Source organism: Phasianus colchicus, chromosome Z (assembly GCF_987193195.1).
Source record: "Phasianus colchicus chromosome Z, bPhaCol1.hap1.1, whole genome shotgun sequence".
Classification (NCBI taxonomy): Eukaryota; Metazoa; Chordata; class Aves; order Galliformes; family Phasianidae; genus Phasianus; species Phasianus colchicus.
In genome coordinates, this window is record NC_143476.1 from 6,634,729 (window position 1) to 6,655,551 (window position 20,823).

At 49.4% G+C, this 20,823-nt stretch overlaps 1 protein-coding gene and 1 long non-coding RNA gene across 2 annotated transcripts; both read left to right on the top strand.

Annotated features, from left to right (window-relative positions):
- The first annotated feature begins 3,311 nt into the window (after positions 1–3,311).
- LOC149912337 (uncharacterized) lies at positions 3,312–5,162 on the top strand. Its single transcript, XR_016462087.1, has 4 exons — positions 3,312–3,447; positions 3,996–4,082; positions 4,427–4,504; positions 5,044–5,162. It is a non-coding gene; the product is annotated as an uncharacterized LOC149912337 (long non-coding RNA).
- A 184-nt stretch (positions 5,163–5,346) lies between these two features.
- On the top strand, positions 5,347–7,552 carry LOC149912338 (rho GTPase-activating protein 32-like). The gene is made up of 7 exons (XM_090131015.1): positions 5,347–5,425; positions 5,744–5,825; positions 6,305–6,448; positions 6,725–6,827; positions 6,923–7,055; positions 7,221–7,303; positions 7,441–7,552. The coding sequence occupies exons 1-7, from the start codon at positions 5,375–5,377 to the stop codon at positions 7,550–7,552; spliced, it is 708 nt and encodes a 235-aa protein (XP_089987141.1). The 5' UTR covers positions 5,347–5,374.
- Positions 7,553–20,823: the final 13,271 nt, after the last annotated feature.

Sequence of the window (20,823 nt, forward strand, 5' to 3'; positions counted from 1 at the left end):
GAATATAAGTATTAGAGGATCATGGAATATCTGTATTTGGAAGGGACCTCGAGGATCATGTATTCCACCTCCTGGTTCCACACCGGACCTCCTATGGGTCAAGCCCTGTGTCTGAGAGCATTGTGCAAATGCTCTTTGGCCTTTGTCAGCTCAGTGCCAAACCACTGCCCTGGGGAGCCAGTGCCAAATTCCATGTATCTAGTTCATCCTACAGAATGATGCCAAGAACAGTTATAGAGATCGACTTACAAACAAAATTCTTGTCTTGAATTAATGGTACACTCACCATTTAAAAAAAAAAAAAGAAAAAAAAAAAATCAAAGCCACATTCTTACGCTGGCATTTTACAGTATTGTCAGATTTTTGTAATTCTGTTTTGTCATATAGGATTCTCTCATCGTGAAATAATGACCAAGTTCTCTTTTCAGATCTAAACATACAAATGCTAAAGGCAGCAGTGCTGTTCAAGAGTACATTACCAGCTCAAACACTGCTTTGGCTATAAAACTGAAGGCAGTCAGGAATTTTATCAAGGAGTTAGCATGTAAGTGTAGATTTAAAAGCAACCTGTATTGTTACTTAGAGTTTGATATAGTGTAATCCAATGCACAGTACTTGTAACATGTGTTTTACAAAATGCTTTGCAATGTAGGCATCTATTAAGATAAATGCTGCAAGTTCTAATATGTCCATGACCTTTTCAAACTGTTCCTTACTCCTACACATCACTACGAGTAGTTCTTCTGTCAGGAAGGATCACATGAGTAATTAACCTGTGACCTTAAGTTTGGAATTAACTGCATACAGTGGAAGTAAGAGCTGTGGGTTATTTTGCTCTTTCAGTGTTGAACAGCCGAGGTGTTTTGTTTTGGAGGGTGGATGGTGATGGGACACGTGGGGAATGGCTTTAAACTGAGACGAGGGGTGTTGAGGTTTAGGTTGGATGTGAGGAGGAAGTTTTTCAGCCAGAGGGTGGTGAGGCACTGGAACAGGTTGCCCAGGGAGGCTGTGGATGCCCCATCCCTGCAGGCATGCAAGGCCAGGCTGGATGTGGCTCTGGGCAGCCTGGGCTGCTGGTTGGCAGGTTAGAAACCCAGCATGACTTTATTGCAGCCCTGGGTGCAGGGGGATCACTGCTCCTAGCATGCACACAGAAGAGCTGGAGCACACAGGTGATGTACATTCCACTTGTGAACATTCCTGCAATTCCAGAGAGCGTGCGCCTGTTCCAATCACTGCTGCACAGATTAAAAACTGATTGCAGATGAGCTGTTTTGGTATGGGGTTCTTGCCAACGGTCTGCAGTGGCTGTGTGATTCCTCGGGGAGTTGCTCTCCAGCCCAAAGGTCATGTCCTAAGTCGACCAGATCCCGTTTGTGTCCAGAAATGGCTGACAACAGATCAGCTGCTGGTCAAGTTTCTAACATCACACTGGCCTTGCTCCAGTGTCTGTGTCATCAGCCCCAGCACATACGGTGCACCTCTTCAAGGCTTTGCAACACTGAGACTCTGCACTTGGGCTCCAGACATCCTGCTGCACCCAGAGGTTATTCTAGCTTTGGTATCTTGCAACTTTGCATATAACTACATCACTGTAATCATAAATGTCTAGGAGCATGGAGATGGAGAAATTAATCTTCCTGTAATTCTCTGTACTGCAGCCCCGTGGTTGTCAACACCTAATGCAATATTGAAATTTCAGTTGAGAAATTGAAAGCTTTCCCTAAGAAAAAACATCTGCATTTGTTATTGAAATCACACTAAGGATCAAGAAATCCAAATGCTTCTAGCATAACCACGATTACAGGCAGTGTTTAGACAAGCTCTTACAGGAAAACCATGAACACAAGGCTAAAGAGAGACTAAGTGATGCACTCTGCAGGAATACTCATGGAAGTCTTCACAGTGCAGGAGTCTGATCTGATTACAGATGCTGTGCTTTAAGTACCCCTTATATCTTTTTTTTCACTGTTGTGCAGGGGTTGGACTCAGTGATCTCTGGAGGCTGGAGATGCTGTTTGCTAATGGCAGATGGAGAGAGGAAAAGCAAGTGCAAGGCATGCTGTGCATAGCCACCACATGGCATCTGCACCATTTCCCCCTGCACAAAGGAGGAGCAGCTCACAAGCTTGGCCTGGGCCAGGGAAGGGAGCAGACAAACATCTGGACCGACCCCAAACGAGCTGGTTCTGCAGGTTGGGTGTCTTCTGCTGCTTGTCTCACATCCTGCTGCTCAGCGGTAGATTTGTTCCTGCTCAGTGCTAACAGGAAACTCACACAGCATTTCTGTTTCAGCTGTGCCAACGCTTTGATCCCTTGCTGCTTGGATGGGGCGTTTGAAGAATGATGCCTGTGCTGATGTCCAGCCAGGCTTTGGGGATGAGTCTCCACACCAGGGTCCGTCTGACAGGACTGAGGGTTGGGGATCCAGCCAGGTCGAGTCCAGTGTGCTTTGCTCTTGTTCTTAGTGCTTGTTTTTGCTCAGGAGGGCAGGAGGTGAACCTCATGAACCAATGCCTGCAGACGGGGTTTGCAGAGAAAGAGGTCCTGCAGGCCTTGTGTGACAGCCACGGAGCTGCAGCGAGGCTGCATCAGTGTAAAACACCAGAGATCCACGGAGGTGTGAAGGGGAGCTGTGGGCTGCAGTCATGCAGGAAGGGATGTGCATGCTCGGGGTTTGGTTGTTGTGTGTGTGTTAAGTGACTGTGATACCACTGCTGGGTCAGTGTGAGTGTACGGAACAAGTGTGACAGCCTTTTTGATGGAGCCCTGTGAAAGGGGTCCTATGGACTTGAGATCCAACTATCAGCCCGTGGGCATCATCCAGGAGTTGGGATAGGGGATGAGGCAAGGGAAGTTGGGCTGAGAAAGGGATAAAGCAGTCTGGCAGTAGTTCTGTGTTTCTCCCATCTCCTCTTTATTTCCTTCCAGGTGAAATAGATGGGTGCTGCAACATGCCCTTGAATGTAACAAAACCCACTCTAGTGTGGATTTGACATGGGCCCAGCACTGCAAGGTACGCTGCTGGGAGGAAGCGTCCATCTGGCTGAGGGCAGGAAGGCCCTCCAGAGGGATGCACTGAGGCCAGTTGTGCGAGGCTCAACAAGAGCAAGCGCCAGGTCCTGCGCTTTGGTCATGACGACCCCGTGCCAGCTTCTCCAGGATTTGGCTGGGGTAGAATTCCAAGCAGCCCCTGATTCCAGAACATTGGGCTGGGCTGTTGGAATCTTCTGCCCTTGTGACTGGTCTTGCCTCCCCACCCTGTCCGTGTGGTGGAGCAGCCTGGTGGCCCTCAGTGATGTCATAAGGGCTAGAATGAGGGGAGGAGCAGTGCGTGCTGCGTCCCTTCATTGGAGCGCTGGAGCTCTGACTGAGCAGCTCGCTTGTTGCACTTGTGCACCGACTGCGTCCCTTTGTCTTCACACCGTCCTGTGCAGCACCTTGTAGGTAAGCTGAGACAGTGTGGGAGAGACGGGGGGACAGTGAGTGCTGAGAACTGCTGGCTGGCGGAGCTCATAGGATCACATTATCTCCATCAGCAGAGGGGTGGCCATGAGGGACAGGGAGGTGATCGTCCCCCCCTGCTCTGCTCTTGTGAGGCCCCAGCTGCAGTACAGTGTCCAGAAAGACAGGGAGCTGTTGGAGAGGGTCCAGAGGCGAGCCACAGAGATGATCAGGGGACAGGAGCACCTCCCCTACAAAGACAGGCTGAGGGAGCTGGGCTTGTTCAGCCTGGAGAAATGAAGGCTGTGGGGTGACCTCATGGCAGCCTTCAGTACCTAAAGGGAGCCTAAAAAGAGGAGGGGAATCAACTCTTTGAAAGGGTAGATAACAGCAGGACAAGGGGAAATGGTTTTAAGTTGAAAACTTAAGTTTTTAAGTTGAGGGAGGGCAGATTTTGGATTTTCCCTTGTAATCTTTGCTAAACCGTGGAAGCAAACTGACCTGCTCTTTCTCTCTCCTCTCTCCACCCTCTGCCTGCTTCCCTGGTGCAGCTTTTGCTCGTGGAAGATCAGAGCAAAGTGACAAGGAACGGCTGCGGATTTGTGAGATTTCTCTCCCTCGTTCTGATCTCTTGCCAGGTACCTGCCATGGTTTGTCCCCCCACATGCTTTAGCAGCCCGTGACGCCCCGTGTTTAGTAACACAGCCTCATCCAGCTTTGATGGGACGCTGGTCACGTGTGGGTTTTCTCCACGTGCTCTGCAGCTCAGCCCTCAGAAGGATGCTGTCTTGTGGTGCTGTGACCAGCTGGTCCACAGGAAACCAGTTTCTTAGGCAAAGAGTCCCAGCCCCAGCTTGTGCAGAGCTGCACAGCATCACCAGGGACACCAGCAGGCGTGCTTGGGCTGTGTGAGTGTGCCCGACAGCTGTAGGGAGCACAGCAGAGATGTGAACAGAGAAAATAAAAGTGTGTTTCTTTTCAGTTCCAGCTTGTCACACCTACGCTGATGGCTGTGGCGTGCAGCGAGATCAGCTGTGGGCCTGACCTGGCATGGACAGAGGTAGAGTATGAAGCTCTGATTGGTCTTTGTACCAGAGCCATCTCGGCTGTTGTGTTTGTCCTCTACTGACTTTTCCCTTGAAATGGCTGCAGAAACAACAATCATTCTCTGCTCTGTTTGGCCTCGCTGTTGGTTGGACTGCTCAAGAGAGCTGCTTGGTGCTTGCAATGGCACTGTTTGCACCTTGTAACTGCAGCCGTAGCTTTGGTTTCCCTCTTCCTGGTCTCCTAGCATCTTAAACAGTCAGCCTTCCTGCACAAAGAGCGCAGGAAAGGAGGGGGCAAAATGGACAAGGCCACCTGTCTGCGTCAGTGCCATTGCTGATTAGTCTGGGTGGGGAGAGATGCATCTTTGCTGGCGTGTGCCTGCTGCACACCAGGGAGAGAAACAGCCGTTATTAGACTTGCAGTTCCTTCTGAAGTGCCCATGATAAGGACCGAGTGCATTTCCTGCAGCTTTCTCTGCAGATGTGCTCCTCACCTTGAAGTCCTCCTTGTTGGTTCCCAGCTCCTCACTGTGGCCTGTGCTCTCTGTTTCAGGCTGAGAACAAGGGGAAGCCCCTGCTGGACCATGAGGTGGCACCCGTGAATGTTCCAGCTATTGCTGCTGCCCATGCTATTAAGAGATACGTTGCCCAGGCAGCGGATGAACTCTCCTTTGAGGTAAGCAGTTCAAGGCGTTCCTTGTTGCTCAATTTTACAATGGCAAATGCCTTCAGAGCTGCACTGGTGCAAGTGCTCTCATGCTCGGCCATGTTTGGCAGTGCAGAAGAATGCAGTCATTTGAGCTGTGCTTTCCTCCCAGCCGTGCTGAAGCTGGGATTGACGTTGCAATCTCTTGAAGGTGGGAGACATCGTGTGTGTCATCGACATGCCACCAAAGGAGCTGACCCCCTGGTGGAGAGGCAAGCTCGGCTTCCAGGTAGGCACAAGCTTCAGACTGGAGAGTGCAACTTCAGTAAAGGCAGGAATCTCAGCTTAGAGCTGCTCTGCCTGCACAGGATGCCTAAAGGACATAAACAGTTTCCCTGCGTTGGTGTCAGAGGACCTTGCCTTTGGCTGCAAATGTTGAAAAATTATTACCTTTATGCTGTGAACTATGGTCATTTTCTGCTGGATAGTCTTATGGAACATCAGGCAAGCACGTTCCGAGGGAAATGTTACGTGCCTTTTGGTTTAACAATTCAGATCTGAGAAGTGCTGCATGCAATAGTTGGCCTCTCTTTTCTTCTTGTTACAGGTGGGATTTTTCCCAGGGGAGTGTGTGGAACTCATTAATAAGAACATTCCTGAGGCACTCATCAACTCTGTGCCAAAGCCAGGTACGGATGTTACATTTGATGGTGTGGGGAAGCAAAATGAAGTCTTTTTTGGGGTGCGTTCCATGTTTAGTACCTCCTTAATCCATCCCACATTGTCCTCTGGGTTGATGATTCTTCATGCACACCATGGGGCAGAGATTTGGCCCAATCCTCCTGTGTTTATGATTGGACTTGGCAAAACTATAGAATACTCATGGAATGGCTTGGGATGGATGGGACCTCAGGGATCATCATGCTCCAACCCTCCTGCCTCAGGATGGTCTCCCAGCCCCCACATTTAATGTGAGACTAGATCAGGCTGCCCAGGGCCCCATCCAGCCTGGCCTTGTGCTCCTCCAGAGATGGGGAAAATCCCTTTTTGTATGTACTGGTTGGTAATGTTCTTCCCGTTCTGACGTGCTCTGTAGAATGTGCTGTGCTCGGCCTCGTCCAACGGAGCCAGACCTGAAATGACCTGGTTTCTTCCTTTTGTTGTGCAGTGCCCAAGAAACGCAGCAAGATCCTCACCTTCCTTCGTTCCTTGGTGAAGGCCCGCCCAAAGAAACCGACCGAGCGGGAGGTGGAGAAGGAAAGGGTGTTTGGCGGTGACCTGGGAGAGCATCTTCTCCACTCCGGTCGTGATGGTAAGGAGCTGCCCATTCCTGAGATCTTCCTCTGCTGGGCATCTAAAGAAGATGAAAGGGAGCTCATATCTAGCAGGGGGCAGGCTGATAGCCGTGGAGACACGTGTAATGGGAGTTGATGGCTGAAGGATAAAGTGAGGCGGATGCTCCTAAGAGACAAGCACATCTGTATTTGCTTCAGCCAAGCCTGGCTGGGCTTAGTGGATGGGATGTGAAGCACAGCCTGCAGCACGATTGAATCAGGAGCTCCACTGACGGCTGGCACGTGTTCTTCAGTCCCCCAGGTCCTCCAGAGCTGCGCTGAGTTCATTGAGCAGCACGGCGTGGTGCAGGGGATATACCGCCTGTCCGGCGTCGCGTCCAACATCCAGAGGCTGCGGTAAGAGTGCTGCGACTGACACAGCCTGAGTGCATCTGGTGTGGCTTTGGGCTTGCCTTCCTCTCGCTCAACCGGGTTTGCGTCCCTCTCTCCAGGCAGGAATTTGAGTCGGAGCAGATTCCTGAGCTCACCGTCCGTGACATTCACAGCGTGAGCTCCCTCTGCAAGATGTACTTCAGGGAGCTCCCGAACCCTCTGCTCACCCACCAGCTGTACGGCAAGTTCTCGGTAAGCACAAGGCCACGTCTTTCATTTCCCTCTTCCTGGGCCTCTTGGCAGATGGCTGCAGCAGTGCCCCAGCTCGGAGGCCCTTTTGCTGTCAGCCCCACGAGGTTTACTCGCAGTGGTGTACTAGCCTGATTGGTGTCTCGCTCCCTTTCTGCACTACTCCAGGATGCTGTTGGTGCCGCTACAGAGGAGGAGCGGCTGCTCAGAATGCAGGACGTCATCCAGCAGCTGCCCGCTCCTCACTACAGGTCAGTGCTGCCCTCAGCCTGCTGAGCTCAGCCCTGCTGCATTGCAGAGGGCAACGATGCGGTTCCAGCCTTTGTCTTTCCGAATTGCAGCACGGCATGCTTGTTGGTGCTGAACGTTTGCCTCTCTTGTTTTCCAGGACACTGGAGTTCCTGATGAGACACTTGGCGTGTCTGGCTGGGAGCTCCACGATAACAAACATGCATGCCAAGAACCTAGCCATTATGTGGGCTCCAAACCTCTTAAGGTAAACTTCTGCTTCTGTTTCAACACAACGCTTACATCTGTTCTCCATTAAAAAAAAAACCAGTGCTCCCTTTTTCTCCATCAAATGTGCTCTTCTCCTGTAAAATCTGTGGCTGACAGAAGAGCAGGAGCCTGAGCTGTTCTCCATCCCCACGGGCACAATGTCTAGGTGACAATTTCTGCAGTCTTGTTGAGATGGGACTGACGTGTCCTTGATCATCCAGGGGAATTTCTGCAGTGGCATCACTGATTGCCCACTGCGGAAGTCTCCAGAGCCTCAGCTGACAGCTTTTGGCTGCAACAATTCAGACTCGGGGAAACGGTCTTGGAGAAATGACTTCTAAAATCTGCCTTTTCTACAGATCACAGCAGAACGAGTCTGCCTGCGCCAGCGGAAGAGCTGCCTGCATGGAGCTGCAGACGCAGTCGGATGTGGTGGAATTCATCATCAACCACACAGACGTCCTCTTCGGCTCCAAATCCGGAGCAGACATTGCAGATGCAGCAGGTGAGTGTCTTCCTCCATTAGCTTGATCTTGACCTGACACCTTGACCAAATGCAGGCCTTCTCCAGGATGTTTGAGATACTCTTTTACCATCAAGGGGACAGCAGACCTCTGGACTTCCATTAGGGTATGGCATCCTGTTGCTGGATGCTGAGAATGTCCAAGCCCAAACTTCACAAGGAGGAAACCGTCATTATTATGGTTTGCACGCAGGAAAAGCTTGATGCAAGTGTGGCAGCGAAGCTTTCTCAGTTCCCTGCCCCTTTTATCTAGGGGTGAGCTCTCTTAATGATGACCGTGTCCTTTGCCATAAACAGACCTCTGCCCACATGGTTATTTTGGGCTTCTCTTCTTCCAGTGGCTGGGATAAGCAAGCCTGAGAAAAATACAGCACCTCCCCCAGAACTGTGGTGGCTGTGCTGCTGCTTTCTGATCCTCGCTCTTACCTGTGGTTTTCCCTGACAGGGCACAATTCTCTCCCAGGGCCCAAGTCTGTGGGGGTCTCTTCTGCTGCCACAAAGCTGCTCAGCCTGGAGGAGGCACAGGCACAGAGGCGAGGCCACAGCAGCTCTCCTGTTGTGACAGAGAGCAGCAGGGACATGGAAGTGGAAGAAAGCCCTGCAGCTGGGCAGGGCAAATTCCACACAGTCATCGACTTTCCATCTGACAGGTAAAGAGGACTTTCTTTTCCAGCACCTAGCATCATTGTTTGGGTGGGTTTTTGTGTTTTTCTTTCCATGATTTCTAGTGCCAAAACTTGCTGAAACTAGGTTATGCTACTGGTGTGGTTTTCCTATGTCAGGGCCAAGTACCTGAAACCAATTCCAGTTCTCCTCTAAGCAGAGCTGTTGGTCAGACTTGCTGGCACTAGAAATTAAACATGGCAGTGAGATGAGGCCGATGAGGTGCTAATGTAAGAGTCAGAGATGCTTCTGAACTTCCTTTATGGCTGCACGGTTCCTCAGAAAGCAGTTATGCCTGCCAGCTCCATCAAAGCCATCCCTCAGATGCTGTGCTGTACAGCTGTGGAGCCTTTGCTCACATGCTCTGCATCTTGCTTGACAGAGTTGAGGGGAATTTAGCCAGCAAGACTTCAGGGCTGAGCTATAGGAATGGAGCCATCCTCAACTGTTGGAAACAGAGCGAGTTTCTAAGTTGTTTCTGCAGAAACCAGGCAGTGCTAGGAACAAGCAACTGCTGCCAAGAGCTCAGTGCAGCTCTTCCCTCACCCTGCACCACGCACGACTCACAGCATTGGCTGTTTTCTCTCTCCAGGCAAAATCCACTCAGCAAGAATGAGGAATCGCCAGCTAGCAGTTGGTGTTGCTGCTTCAGCCTCAGGAAGCCATCCTCTGGCAGCAAACGCCAACTGCAGCGCAATGCCAGGCAGCCCTCTGAAACAGCAGTGGTAGTCCTGGCAGGTAAGGGTGCAAATGCAGCTTCCAAATCCCTGCTTTTCAGGAACATACAATTCAAGCTTGCTCTGCACATGTATCTCTTTCTAGCGTTCAATCCCGTGCCTAAATCTTCACCCCTGATCAAGTACCACTGTCGTAATTCAGCTTGTGAAAGTTTGACACTAACCCCTGTGTATCCTTTCTAGGTGAATCGAGCCCTTGCCAAGCCATAAGATCCAGGGCAAGTAGTGAGGATGCTCTCTGTGCTTCTATCAGTGGAGAGCTCTTAGGAAGCACAAATTGCTGCAGTTCTAATAGCAGCCTTCCATCTAACAACATTAATGGAGAGAAGGAGCTCATCGAAGTCCATGCTCTCATTACACCTGGCTCTGCTGAAGTTGCTGACCTGGGCCTGCAAGACACCACAGTCACATGTGTGGATTTTATCCCATAGTCTCTGCAGTGCAGCCCATCCCAAGCACAGTGTGAGTGCCCCGATAGCAGCACCTGCATGCAGGAGCAGGTCAGTGTCAGTGAAGAGGAGCAGAGCCTCTTGCAGGAGGACTTTCAATCAGACCTCCAGTCTCAGGCACCGGAGAGCAGCACTGAGAGCTCTGAGCCACTCTCTCCATGACAAGACAGGATGAGTCCCATCTTCACTGTGGACCTCTCACACCCTCCTGTCCTTTATATAATAATAAAAGCACACTCGTGCTCAACCAACGCCTTGACTGCCTCCAGAGTCTTCATTCACACGGACTGGGATGAATGCAGCACACAGCAAGGCACCCCAGCTTGCAATGCTGTGGCTGTGGGGTGCGTGCAGCACAGCTCCGGGTTTGTTCCTGTTTTGTCTGGCTTTGGGATGTCTGCAGGGGGAGCTCTGCTACCATTTGGCATGGTAGCAAATAATCTCTCGCATCCTGGATGCTGCTCATGATCCTCCCAAGCTTCCTGGCTGTGGCTTTGTGATGCTTTTCAGGGCTTTCTGATGGATTTCCATGCCTTGGCCGCTCCTTAACACCTCTCTCCTCCCATCATGTCCTTTCCTGACTCCCAGATACGAGCTGGTCATGCAGATCATCTCCAGACCTGTCATCATCACAGTGTGGGAGGAGAAGCTCCCCCTGGCCAACATCAGGCAGTACTGCTTGGTCTGCAGCTCAGTGGCCATTTCCCTTTTAGGCGGCTCCTGCAGAAGAATCAAGCAGCAGAACCTTTTGCTCACCCTGCAGCACAAAGAAGCTACGAAAGCAGAAACAACCTGGGAATCTCTGGGTCTGCAAGACTGCACGGACACTCACCGACTGTGTCTGATGGCTCCCTCCCATCCTTGATTTCCTTCTCCCCTTCTCCACGTCGGATCCCACTGCTGAGCCATGATCAAGCTGCCCAGTGTGGCAGAGCATCGTGCAGAGCCGTGCTGGCACCTCCTCCCCTTCCTCTCCTGCAGCTCAGCGTGCAACCTGAGCAAGTTTTCCTGAAAAAGTGACCAGCTCTGTTCCATCCCTTTGCCCCTACAAACAGTTGTCCAGAGGATCTCGTCCAAGAATTCCTGGAACAGCCTGCAGCTGGCTCTCCTGAAGTTCAGGCTCCTGCCTTTGCTTCCTGCCAGGCCCGCATTCCTTGAGATCACCAACTCAAGGAGGGCATGGTCACTGCAGCCCTGACCGCCTCCTGTCGTAACCCCTGGTGTGCACCATGTCCAGCAATGCTTCCCTTCTGCTTGCTGTGCCCAATGCCTGCACCACAGAGTGATTCTCACTGCACTCCAGGAGTCTGTCAGATTGCTTGCAGCCAGCCATGCTGATTTCCCAGACTGACTGGAATCCCCCATCAGGATGAGAGTCAGTGAGTGCGATGCTTCTGCTGGCTGCAGGAAGCAGCTCCCACCAACAGGCTCTCTTTCCAGGCGGCTGTAGCAGACCCTCACCTCCAGAAGCCCTGCACTGCTGCAGTTCCTGATTTTACCCACAAGTTCACAACCTGCTCATGGCTCTTCTTAGTTCTTTCCACTCAACTTCTCATCATAGAGGGCAAATTGCCTTCCAGAATTCCATGGTATCAATTGTGTCTGCTTTATGTCAGGATTTTTTTCTTTTTTTTTCCATTTTCTAGGTAGGAAAATTAATTTCTGAGCCAGGAGAAGCAGAAGTGAAACAGTCTTCCTGGCACTGCTCAGGTTGCAGGAGTTGCCAAGTGCTCCTCAGGTAATGTGTGCTGAAGAGCTGACCTTGGTGGCAGGGGCTGTGGCTGCATTTTGTGCCTGTCATGCGGGAATCCAAGAAAGCCTATTCAGAGCAGGAGCTGCAGGGCGAGATAAACATCACGAGAAGGTAAGGCTGAGAAGCAAGGACACCTCCAGAAAGAAGAGAAAAACTGAGTCAAGTGAGCTGCGTGACGGCCGTGTGATGCTGACCAGGATTGGAGGAAGAGCGCATGGCTGGGAATGACTGATGGCTCTGGTTGGATGGGTGCCTGTGTGCACAGAGTTAAGGAGTGTTTGTGGGATGTTTTGCTGGCATCTAACGGCTGTAAGGGGAAGTCGAGAGAGAAAACTTGTGAATGCATAGAAGGGATGTTAAAATCTGGAACAGACTGTATGGATCATTCACAGCTGAGTCCAGATTGCCACACTGTCAGAACCTGGGGCCTAGGATTTTCCTTTAAGAGTGCCAACTGCTTATTTTAAATGATAAAAAGTAACATTGAAAAAAGCTTCCCTCCTTGCATTAGAATAAGGCATTGATATTTGATGTTTCTGTCTTTCCATTCCTTTAGCAGCCTGGGTGTTGATGCAGCTGCATGCATCTGCTGCCCTCCCCTTCTGTTTTGTGTAAAAGAACAGTAAAATATGCAATCAGTGTGAGATCTTTCTGAAGTATTTTACTTTATTTGCCCCTAGGCTGCAATGGCTGGGAAATGGCAGTGTCACCCAGGAGCCCACATGGCGACCTGATGTCTCATTGTTGGGGTCTATTGGAAACCACCACGATGACAAAAGAATGCCTGGGATTCCTCCGGCCCAAATGCCAAACCTTGCACTTGGCTGTGCTGAACCTCATGAGGTTCACCCAGGCCCACCTCTCAAGTCTGCTGAGCTCAAACAGATGTCATTTTTCTCCTGTCCTTCCATTCCGAGTCCATCTGTTCCCCAAAGCAAAAGAATTTGGAGGGAACCACCGACAGTTATGTGAGCGATTTCGGCGTCTATTTCTGATCATAGCAACAACTTCAGAGGTCACACTTAATTTACGGTGCCCGTTGTAATTCTGACCAAGGCTGCAGTTGCAGCTGACTTCCCAAGGCTGCAAGACGTGGTGGTGACACAGCCTTGTGCTTCTGCATTGGTGCTCATCCCACGTTTCCTTTCTCTGTCTCGCAGGTCAGCTCCTGCTGGAAGCAGATGGTATCCCAGTGTGAATGAAGGTCAGTGCAGGAGCAGCTGCTGATGGGAGGAAGGAAGTCCATGCTGAAGAGCTCTGAAGCATCTGCAGGTATGGTTCTGGAGGAGGCAGCAGTGATGCCGGAGGGCTCCCCAGCAGGAAGCTGTCTCATCCAAATGCTTGCTGAGTGGTTGGAAGGGAGCTTTCTGCATGACAGCAGCACCAGTTGCTTCCTTCAAATGCTGCAAAGACAAGGATTAGCACGATTTCCAGTATCTACAGTATCATCACGAATCACGATAGGATTACAATGTGTCCTCATACAAACGCAGCCATTTCTCTCTGAGTCCAAAGGCTGTCCGGAAAGCATCTTTGAGGTCTCTCACACCAAACCACTGATGTCCATGTGGGATCTGACTCATTAGGGTATAGGGGTTAGGAACCACAGGCTGTCTTTTGAGAACGGGTTCAGTCATTTCCTTACATCTTGCACCAGCCGATACGTGCCGTCTGCCTTCCGTGCCGACAGGATTGGGGTGTTATAAGGCCACAGACAAGGTTCCAGAAGACCATCCTTAACCAGTGTCTGTGTTACAGCTTTTAGACCCACTCTCCCTTCTAAGGCTATGGGATATTGTTGCTGTTTCACAGCTCCACTCCCTCCTTGGGCAGTTCTTTGTAAGGGAAAATTGTGAGTCCACCCCGATTTCCTTCCCCTGCCCACACCTTTGGATTCATTTCTTCTTCATCAGAGCTGTTAACACATTCATTGACACCTGACATCTGTTTCACAGACTTGCAGCTGTAATCCTCATTTAACTGTTAAATCTCTCCCCCATAAATCGGTCCCTGCTTCAGGCACAGAGAACAATTGCCCTGCAACTATTTTATCTTTCCATTTTAGTTCTGCGGTCTCCAAGAGTGGAGCTGTCATTTCTGATCCCTCAGCCCCAGTTATGCACAACAGCCACATCCAGATACACGCCTGGTACCTCTGAACTAGCTAATGCTGTAGGATGGAATGTTGTTTCTGCACTGGCTATCAAATGTGGGATTGGTCAGAAGCAGTACAGCACCATGTGTTTTGTAATTTGCCCTTAGAAACAGTTTGAAAAAGTAGAAAGACTTTATTAGTATTAGTAAAAATAAGTTATTTCATAACATATTTTAGAAATACAGTTGTTCAATCATGTGATCAATTCTCACTTACGGAACTGTAATAGATACAAATTGCATGGGTTTAGTATTAAGGACCAGAAAGCATGTTGTAAGGCCATTCTGTTTGGATAGGAGAAGCTCAGCAAAAGAAAAACAGACTCCAAAGAAGCCAGGGCCTCCACACAAGGCCGAATTGACTCACGCTGTGGGCAGGTTGGGATGCAACAGGCAGGCATCAAGAGACTCCCCTCTGTCCTCCTTCCAAAATTCTCTCTCTTAAGGGATGAGAAGGTGTCCAGAAATAGTGCCCAAGTGTTGATAAGCAGCTGTCAGATGTTCAATAATTAGCAGTATACCTGCTGAGCTAGCAACAATGGGTGTTGAGCCAGTCACACACACACACACAGAGGGCCCGGGTTGGAAGGGACCTCAAACATCAGGAATCGCCAACTTCCTGCCACAGGCAGGGCCACCAACCTCTGTACCACTGCACATATGCACATTGCTGGATAGAAACAGCAGTGTGGGAAAAACTGTATGCTGTGGTGAATCAGAATGGCTTAACAGCTGTCCCACAAGGAAAAGCAATCCCTTACCTGCTGTGCCATGCTCATGGCAGCAGCAATGCAGATGCCAGCAGCTGATGCCCACAAGGACAGCCAGCCTGGACTTATTTTCATTACATATCTTTGTCCTGATGTCCTTCTAGAAGCTGGAACATTTCACCATCTCAGCAGAAGAGGGCAGGAGGGGTTCCAAGTTGCAGGCACACTCTCCTCTTTTGCTGGCACACAAAGAGAAGATGAAAACCAGATGTGTTTCCCAGCCCATGGCAAACACCAGCCTTTCCATCCTTACAGTCCTTCCTGCCATCAGCACTAATTGAAACAACATCCCACTCACCTTTGCCATGTCTGGCAGAGGTTGCAGCTCTTTCTATTGCAGAACTCTAGCTTTCAACTCAAGAGCTCCTGTGTCACACAAGGAAAAGCAATCTTTTACCTGCTTTGCCATGCTCATGGCAGCAGCAATGCAGATGCCAGCAGCTGATGCCCACAAGGACAGCCAGCTTGGACTTATTTTCATTACATATCTTTGTCCTAATGTCCTTCTAGAAGCTGGAACATTTCTCCATCTCAGCAGAAGAGGGCAGGAGGGGTCCAAGGTGAGGGCACACTCTCCCCTGTTTATCTGGCACTCAAAGATAAGGAGAAAATGAAAACCAGATGTGTTTCCCTGCGCATGGCAAACACCAGCCTTTCCATCCTTACAGTCCTTCCTGACATCAGCACTAATTGAAACAACATCCCACTCACCTTTGCCATGTCTGGCAGAGGTTGCAGCTCTCTCTATTGCATCCCTCTAGCTTTCAAGTCAAGAGCTCCTGTGTCACACATGGAAAAGCAATCTTTTACCTGCTGTGCCATGCTCATGGCAGCAGCAATGCAGATGCCAGCAGCTGATGCCCACAAGGACAGCCAGCCTGGACTTATTTTCATTACATATCTTTGTCCTGATGTCCTTCTAGAAGCGTGGACATTTCTCCCTCTGAGCAGCAGAGTGCAGGAGAGTTCCAAGGTGAGGGCACACTCTCCCCTGTTTATCTGGCACTCAAAGAGAAGGAGAAAATGAAAACCAGATGTGTTTCCCTGCCCATGGCAAACACCAGCCTTTCCATCCTTACAGTCCTTCCTGACATCAGCAGCAATGGAAACAACATCCCACTCACCCTTGCCATGTCTGGCAGAGGTTGCAGCTCTTTCTATTGCAGCCCTCTTTCTTTCAAGTCAACAGAGGCTGTGTCACACAAGGAAAAGCAATCTATTACTTGCTGTGCCATGCTCATGGCAGCAGCAATGCAGATGTCTGCAGCTGATGCCCACAAGGACAGCCAGCCTGGACTTATTTTCATTACATATCTTTGTCCTGATGTCCTTCTAGAAGCTGGCACATTTCTCCATCTCAGCAGAGAAGGGCAGGAGGGGTCCAAGTTGAGGGCACACTCTCCTCTATTTCTGGCACACAAAGAGAAGATGAAAACCAGATGTGTTTCCCTGCCCCTGGCAAACACCAGCCTTTCCATCCTTACAGTCCTTCATGCCATCAGCACTAATTGAAACAACATCCCACTCACCTTTGCCTAATCTGGCAGGGAGGTGATGCTCTTTCTTATATACCCGTCTGGCTTTGAATTCACCAGTGCTTGTGTCTCACAAGGAAATGCAACATTCCAGCTGTTCTGCCATTCCCATAGCAACAACTATGCAGATGTCAGCAGCTGATGCCCACAAGGACAGCCAACCTGGACTTATTTTCATTACATAACTTTGTCCTGAAGTCCTTCTAGAAGGTTGAACACTTCTCCATCTCTGCTGCAATGGTCAAAAAGGGTCCAAGTTTAGGGCACACTCTCCTCATGGCCTCTTGCACTCAAAGACAAAGGGAACATGAAAACCAGAAGTGTTTCTTTGCCCATGGCAGACACTAGCCTTTCCATCCTGACAGTCCTTCCTACAATTACCTGGAATTGAAACAACATCCCCCACATCTCTTTTTTGAACTTAATCATGCATGAATAATGAGAATTTTTCTGTAAATCTTATTTCTGCATGGAAACGATCAGATAACCGGAGCTTTTTTCTCTAAAACAATCCTGCAAATTTGCATTGCTTATCTATGTACGCAAAATGTTTTTGCCATTCATCTCAAATATCAATTCATCTAGCAAAATAATATAGAAAAAGTATTTACAGACATTTTTGGACATAGATTACTTCTTCTCAAGTGGGAATTAATCCCTAAGCTGCAATCATGAAATTCTTTTATCACTTTCTCTGATTTAGCCAGTGTTACTAAAAGGGAAATAAGACACAGGCTTTTGATAGCAGCTGCCAATTTAAGAATGATAATAACTTTTATTATTCTTGGCTAAGATCAAAGTCCCGCATTTCAGGATTATCTCCAGCTCATCAAGTATAATTAACAGTTTTGGATTGCCACATTATTGTATAGCAATATTGTCTTCCTGCAAGGAATTTCATTGTTTTGACACGTGCCACAGGTTGTTAATAGATTGCCTGATTACCATTTATTTTTTTTTTTGGCTTATGATGACCACAGAAAATTATACAGCAGCACCATAAAAACTTTAAATCCTATCCCATGTATCTGCATTCATACGAAAATAATATTGGAAAGCACTGGTGAAACTAAGATTACAAATAAAGCAGAGGACAATTTCAGTGAAAGCCTGCAGGTTTCTCAGCTCTGCTTATTTCAAACCCCTGAAGACATCCACGGGTTTCCTGCTGTGGGACACAGGCACTCACCTGCAGCTCAGCACTGCCTGCTCATGCCTGCGCACACCTTCAGGCTGGAACCAAGGAAATCCTCAGCAAAGACATCAGTACACTTTTGTTATGATGACTTTCCTAAAGAAGCATCAAATATTTCTTCACGAGAAATACTGCAAGTCCCTTTGACACTAGCCCTTATTTTAAATGTTTAGATTTGTGCTTCATTCAGGCGTGCTGTCACTCCCAAAAAGATTTTTATTCTTTTGCTTTTCATTCTGAGGAACACAGTGATTTCTGCCTTGTTTACTGACTGTAGGCACAGCAATTCTCCTGCACCTTCAGGGAAACAGCAAATCCATCTCTTTCACACCCTGATTCTATCAAGCTCATTCACCTTACAAGGTATTTATTGCAAGCAGCTCTTCCAAAAATGGAGACTAACAGAACCTGCAACCCAGGACACCTCAGTAAGCCAGTACTTTTCATCTCCTGAAGGTGTAGGTAGACACAGAGCTGGAACATCTTTTCCAGAGCTGTGTGATGCTGTCTCATCTATGTTCCTTTACTTTTGACTCAGTTTCACTTCTTATCTAACCTGGTTGCATCACAGGATTTCTGGTGCCAAAAATAAACTGACAGCTTTCATCACTAGTTAAAAGGAAACTGCAATAGGAAAAGCAATTTTTCTGATTTCTCTGTTGATCAGAGATGCTTCCTGCAAGCCTGATGCGGTAGAAACAATATCAGCTTTAGAATGACAGTCATTAGAGCAGAATCCTTTCACTGATGAAATCCCACAGTCCTGATTCATACAACACTGACACTGGAGGACACAGTAGTTTAGATGAGAGCGCATTAAAAATGACTAAGTTAAGGTCTCAGCAAAGAGTGACAAGTATGAAAAAAAGAGGTTGCAGAAACTGCTTCAGTTTGGCACTCTGGCATAAAGTATGACAACACACAACCTGCCTGTGCAGTTCCAGAAGCAGAAGAAAGCCGTCAACCAAGACTTGTTCTCATCTGCTCTGAAAGTCCACTGGGACAAGGCCACTTTTCTCTGACGTGCTTCCAGAAGTATCACTTCTGAGCACTGTGCCAGGGAGTTACAAGATACTGTTTGTGTGTACAGAGGAGAAAAAGACGTCTGTCTGGAAACAGACATTGACTTGAAGGAGAAGCAGCATTTTCCAGAGTACTTCAGAAAGAACTGAGCACTGCCCCAAGAGCTTCAGAGCGGCAGGCTGTCACAGTGTGCCAACCAGCTCAGCTGTGAGTTGGCACTGAAGCTGCACCACAGGGAGAACAAAGCCCCCTGTGCACCCTTGGAGAGCCAAGGGTTGGAGATTCATGAACCTTGAGCTCCTTTCCAACCCGGGCCATGCTGTGATTCTGGGATTCTCACCTTTGCCTCATCTGGCAGAGGGAGGCAGCTCTTTCTCTTGTCTCCCTATGGCTGTCAGGTCACCAGGGCCAGTGTCACACAGGGAACTGCAAACACTGTGTGTGCTGTGCCCTGCCCATGGCAGCACAGAGGCAGCTGCCAGCAGCTGATGCCCACAAGGACAGCCAGCCTGGACTTCCTTTGATTCCTTCCCTTTGGATCAGCGTCCTTCAGGAAGGCGGAACATCTCTCCAGCTGAGCAGCAGAGGACAGCAGGGCTTCGTTGTCTGGGCATGTTCTCTTCTGGCCCTCTGGCCCTCACAGACACAGGAGGAGGACACAGAGGCTGCTGTAACACAGCCAGCCCTGCCTCTCAGGTCAGCTCTCAGGCCATCCTCTCTCCCCTCAGCAGCAGCTCACTGTTCTGCACTCCTCTGGCCTGGGCTGGCAGAGGTGTGCAGCAGTTCTGCTGATCTCCCAGTGCTGGCCATGTCTGCAGTGCCTGTGTGAAAGACACAGGAAGCTGCCAGCATTGCACTGCTCTGCTGTGCCCCTGCCATCACCGAGTTTGCTGTCAGCAGCTGCTGCTACACGTCCATTCAGGCACAGGCCTTTCCTTCCTGGCCCTCTTTCCCCCCTCTCTCCTCTGCTCTCTCTCGTGCTCCCCTTTGGCCTGGGCTGGCTGAGCAGTGCAGGCCTTGTTGTTGCTCCCTGGGCCAACTACGTCACGGTTCCCCGTGACTCTGCCAGCTGCTCTGACACAGCGACTGCGTCCTCAGTGTGGATTCCAGAATGCGACAGACGTCCAGAGAAGACTTCCAGGGCTGATTGGAACATGCTGCCATCAAGAACTGCCATGGCTCAGGCCCCCTGGGAATCTGCTCACAGCGAAAGCTGCTGTCACTCTGTGTGGGCACAGCCTTGTCTGTGTAGGCCTGCTCACACTGCAGCCCCTGTCTGCACCAGAACCGTGCCGATCCACCTTCTCTTGGCCTCCTTGCCTGCATGGAAAAGGGCAGCTTGGGCTGAAGTCCCTCAACTTTCAGATGGCTGAGTGAAGTCTCTGAGCCCTGGTGACCCACGCAGCTCTTCAGCCTGCTGACCTGCTCTGCTGGGGCTGTCTTAACAGGCAGAGGGCACGTTATCCTAATGTCCCCACATCCATCCCTCTTAGCATACTGTAGGCCAGTTCCTAAAAGGACACCTGCACAATCTCTCTGAATGTTAATCAACATGCTGTTGGTCTGTGCACTGCAGAAATTGCATCTAGGTTTTCAGTGGTGATTAGCTATGTGTTTAGTCAGAGGTGCAATGGTTCTAATGGTGAGAGAAAGACATTCCCAGTTGTCATCAGGTGGAACACACTTCAGACTGGAAAGAAACCAAAATGTCTCTGCTGATGGCAGGAAGGACTGTAAGGATGGAAAGGCTGGGGTTTGCCATGGGCAGGGAAACACGTCTGGTTTTCTTGTTCCCTTTGTCTTTGAGTGCCAGAAAAACAGAGGAGAGTGTGCCCTCACCTTGGACCCCTCCTGCCCTCTGCTGCTGAGATGGAGAAATGTCCCAGCTCCTACAAGGACATCAGGACAAAGGTAAGTATTGGAAATATTTCCAGGCTGGCTGTACTTGTGGACATCTGTTGCTGGAAAATTTAATGGCAGTAAACTGCCTAGATAATGACAGAATGAGGGTGACAATAGAATGGTATGTAATCACAGTAGAATGAAAAAAGGATGCAGGGTGCAGGAAGGGAGGTGTGGACATTCTGAGTTGCAACTCTTTATTTGCTCCAGAAAGCTCAATCAGAATGGAAGACTGAAGGAAATACTTTGAGTGTTTTTTTAATGTGACTGGATAAAAGATCCATGTGGCAAATTGAATAACTGAGTGGTAAAGGGACATAGATACCTCACTGTTTCATGGAACCTTTCAATTAAGCACCTGAGCACTGCGTACAGGACTTGGGAATATAAGTATTAGAGGATCATGGAATATCTGTATTTGGAAGGGACCTCGAGGATCATGTATTCCACCTCCTGGTTCCACACCGGACCTCCTATGGGTCAAGCCCTGTGTCTGAGAGCATTGTGCAAATGCTCTTTGGCCTTTGTCAGCTCAGTGCCAAACCACTGCCCTGGGGAGCCAGTGCCAC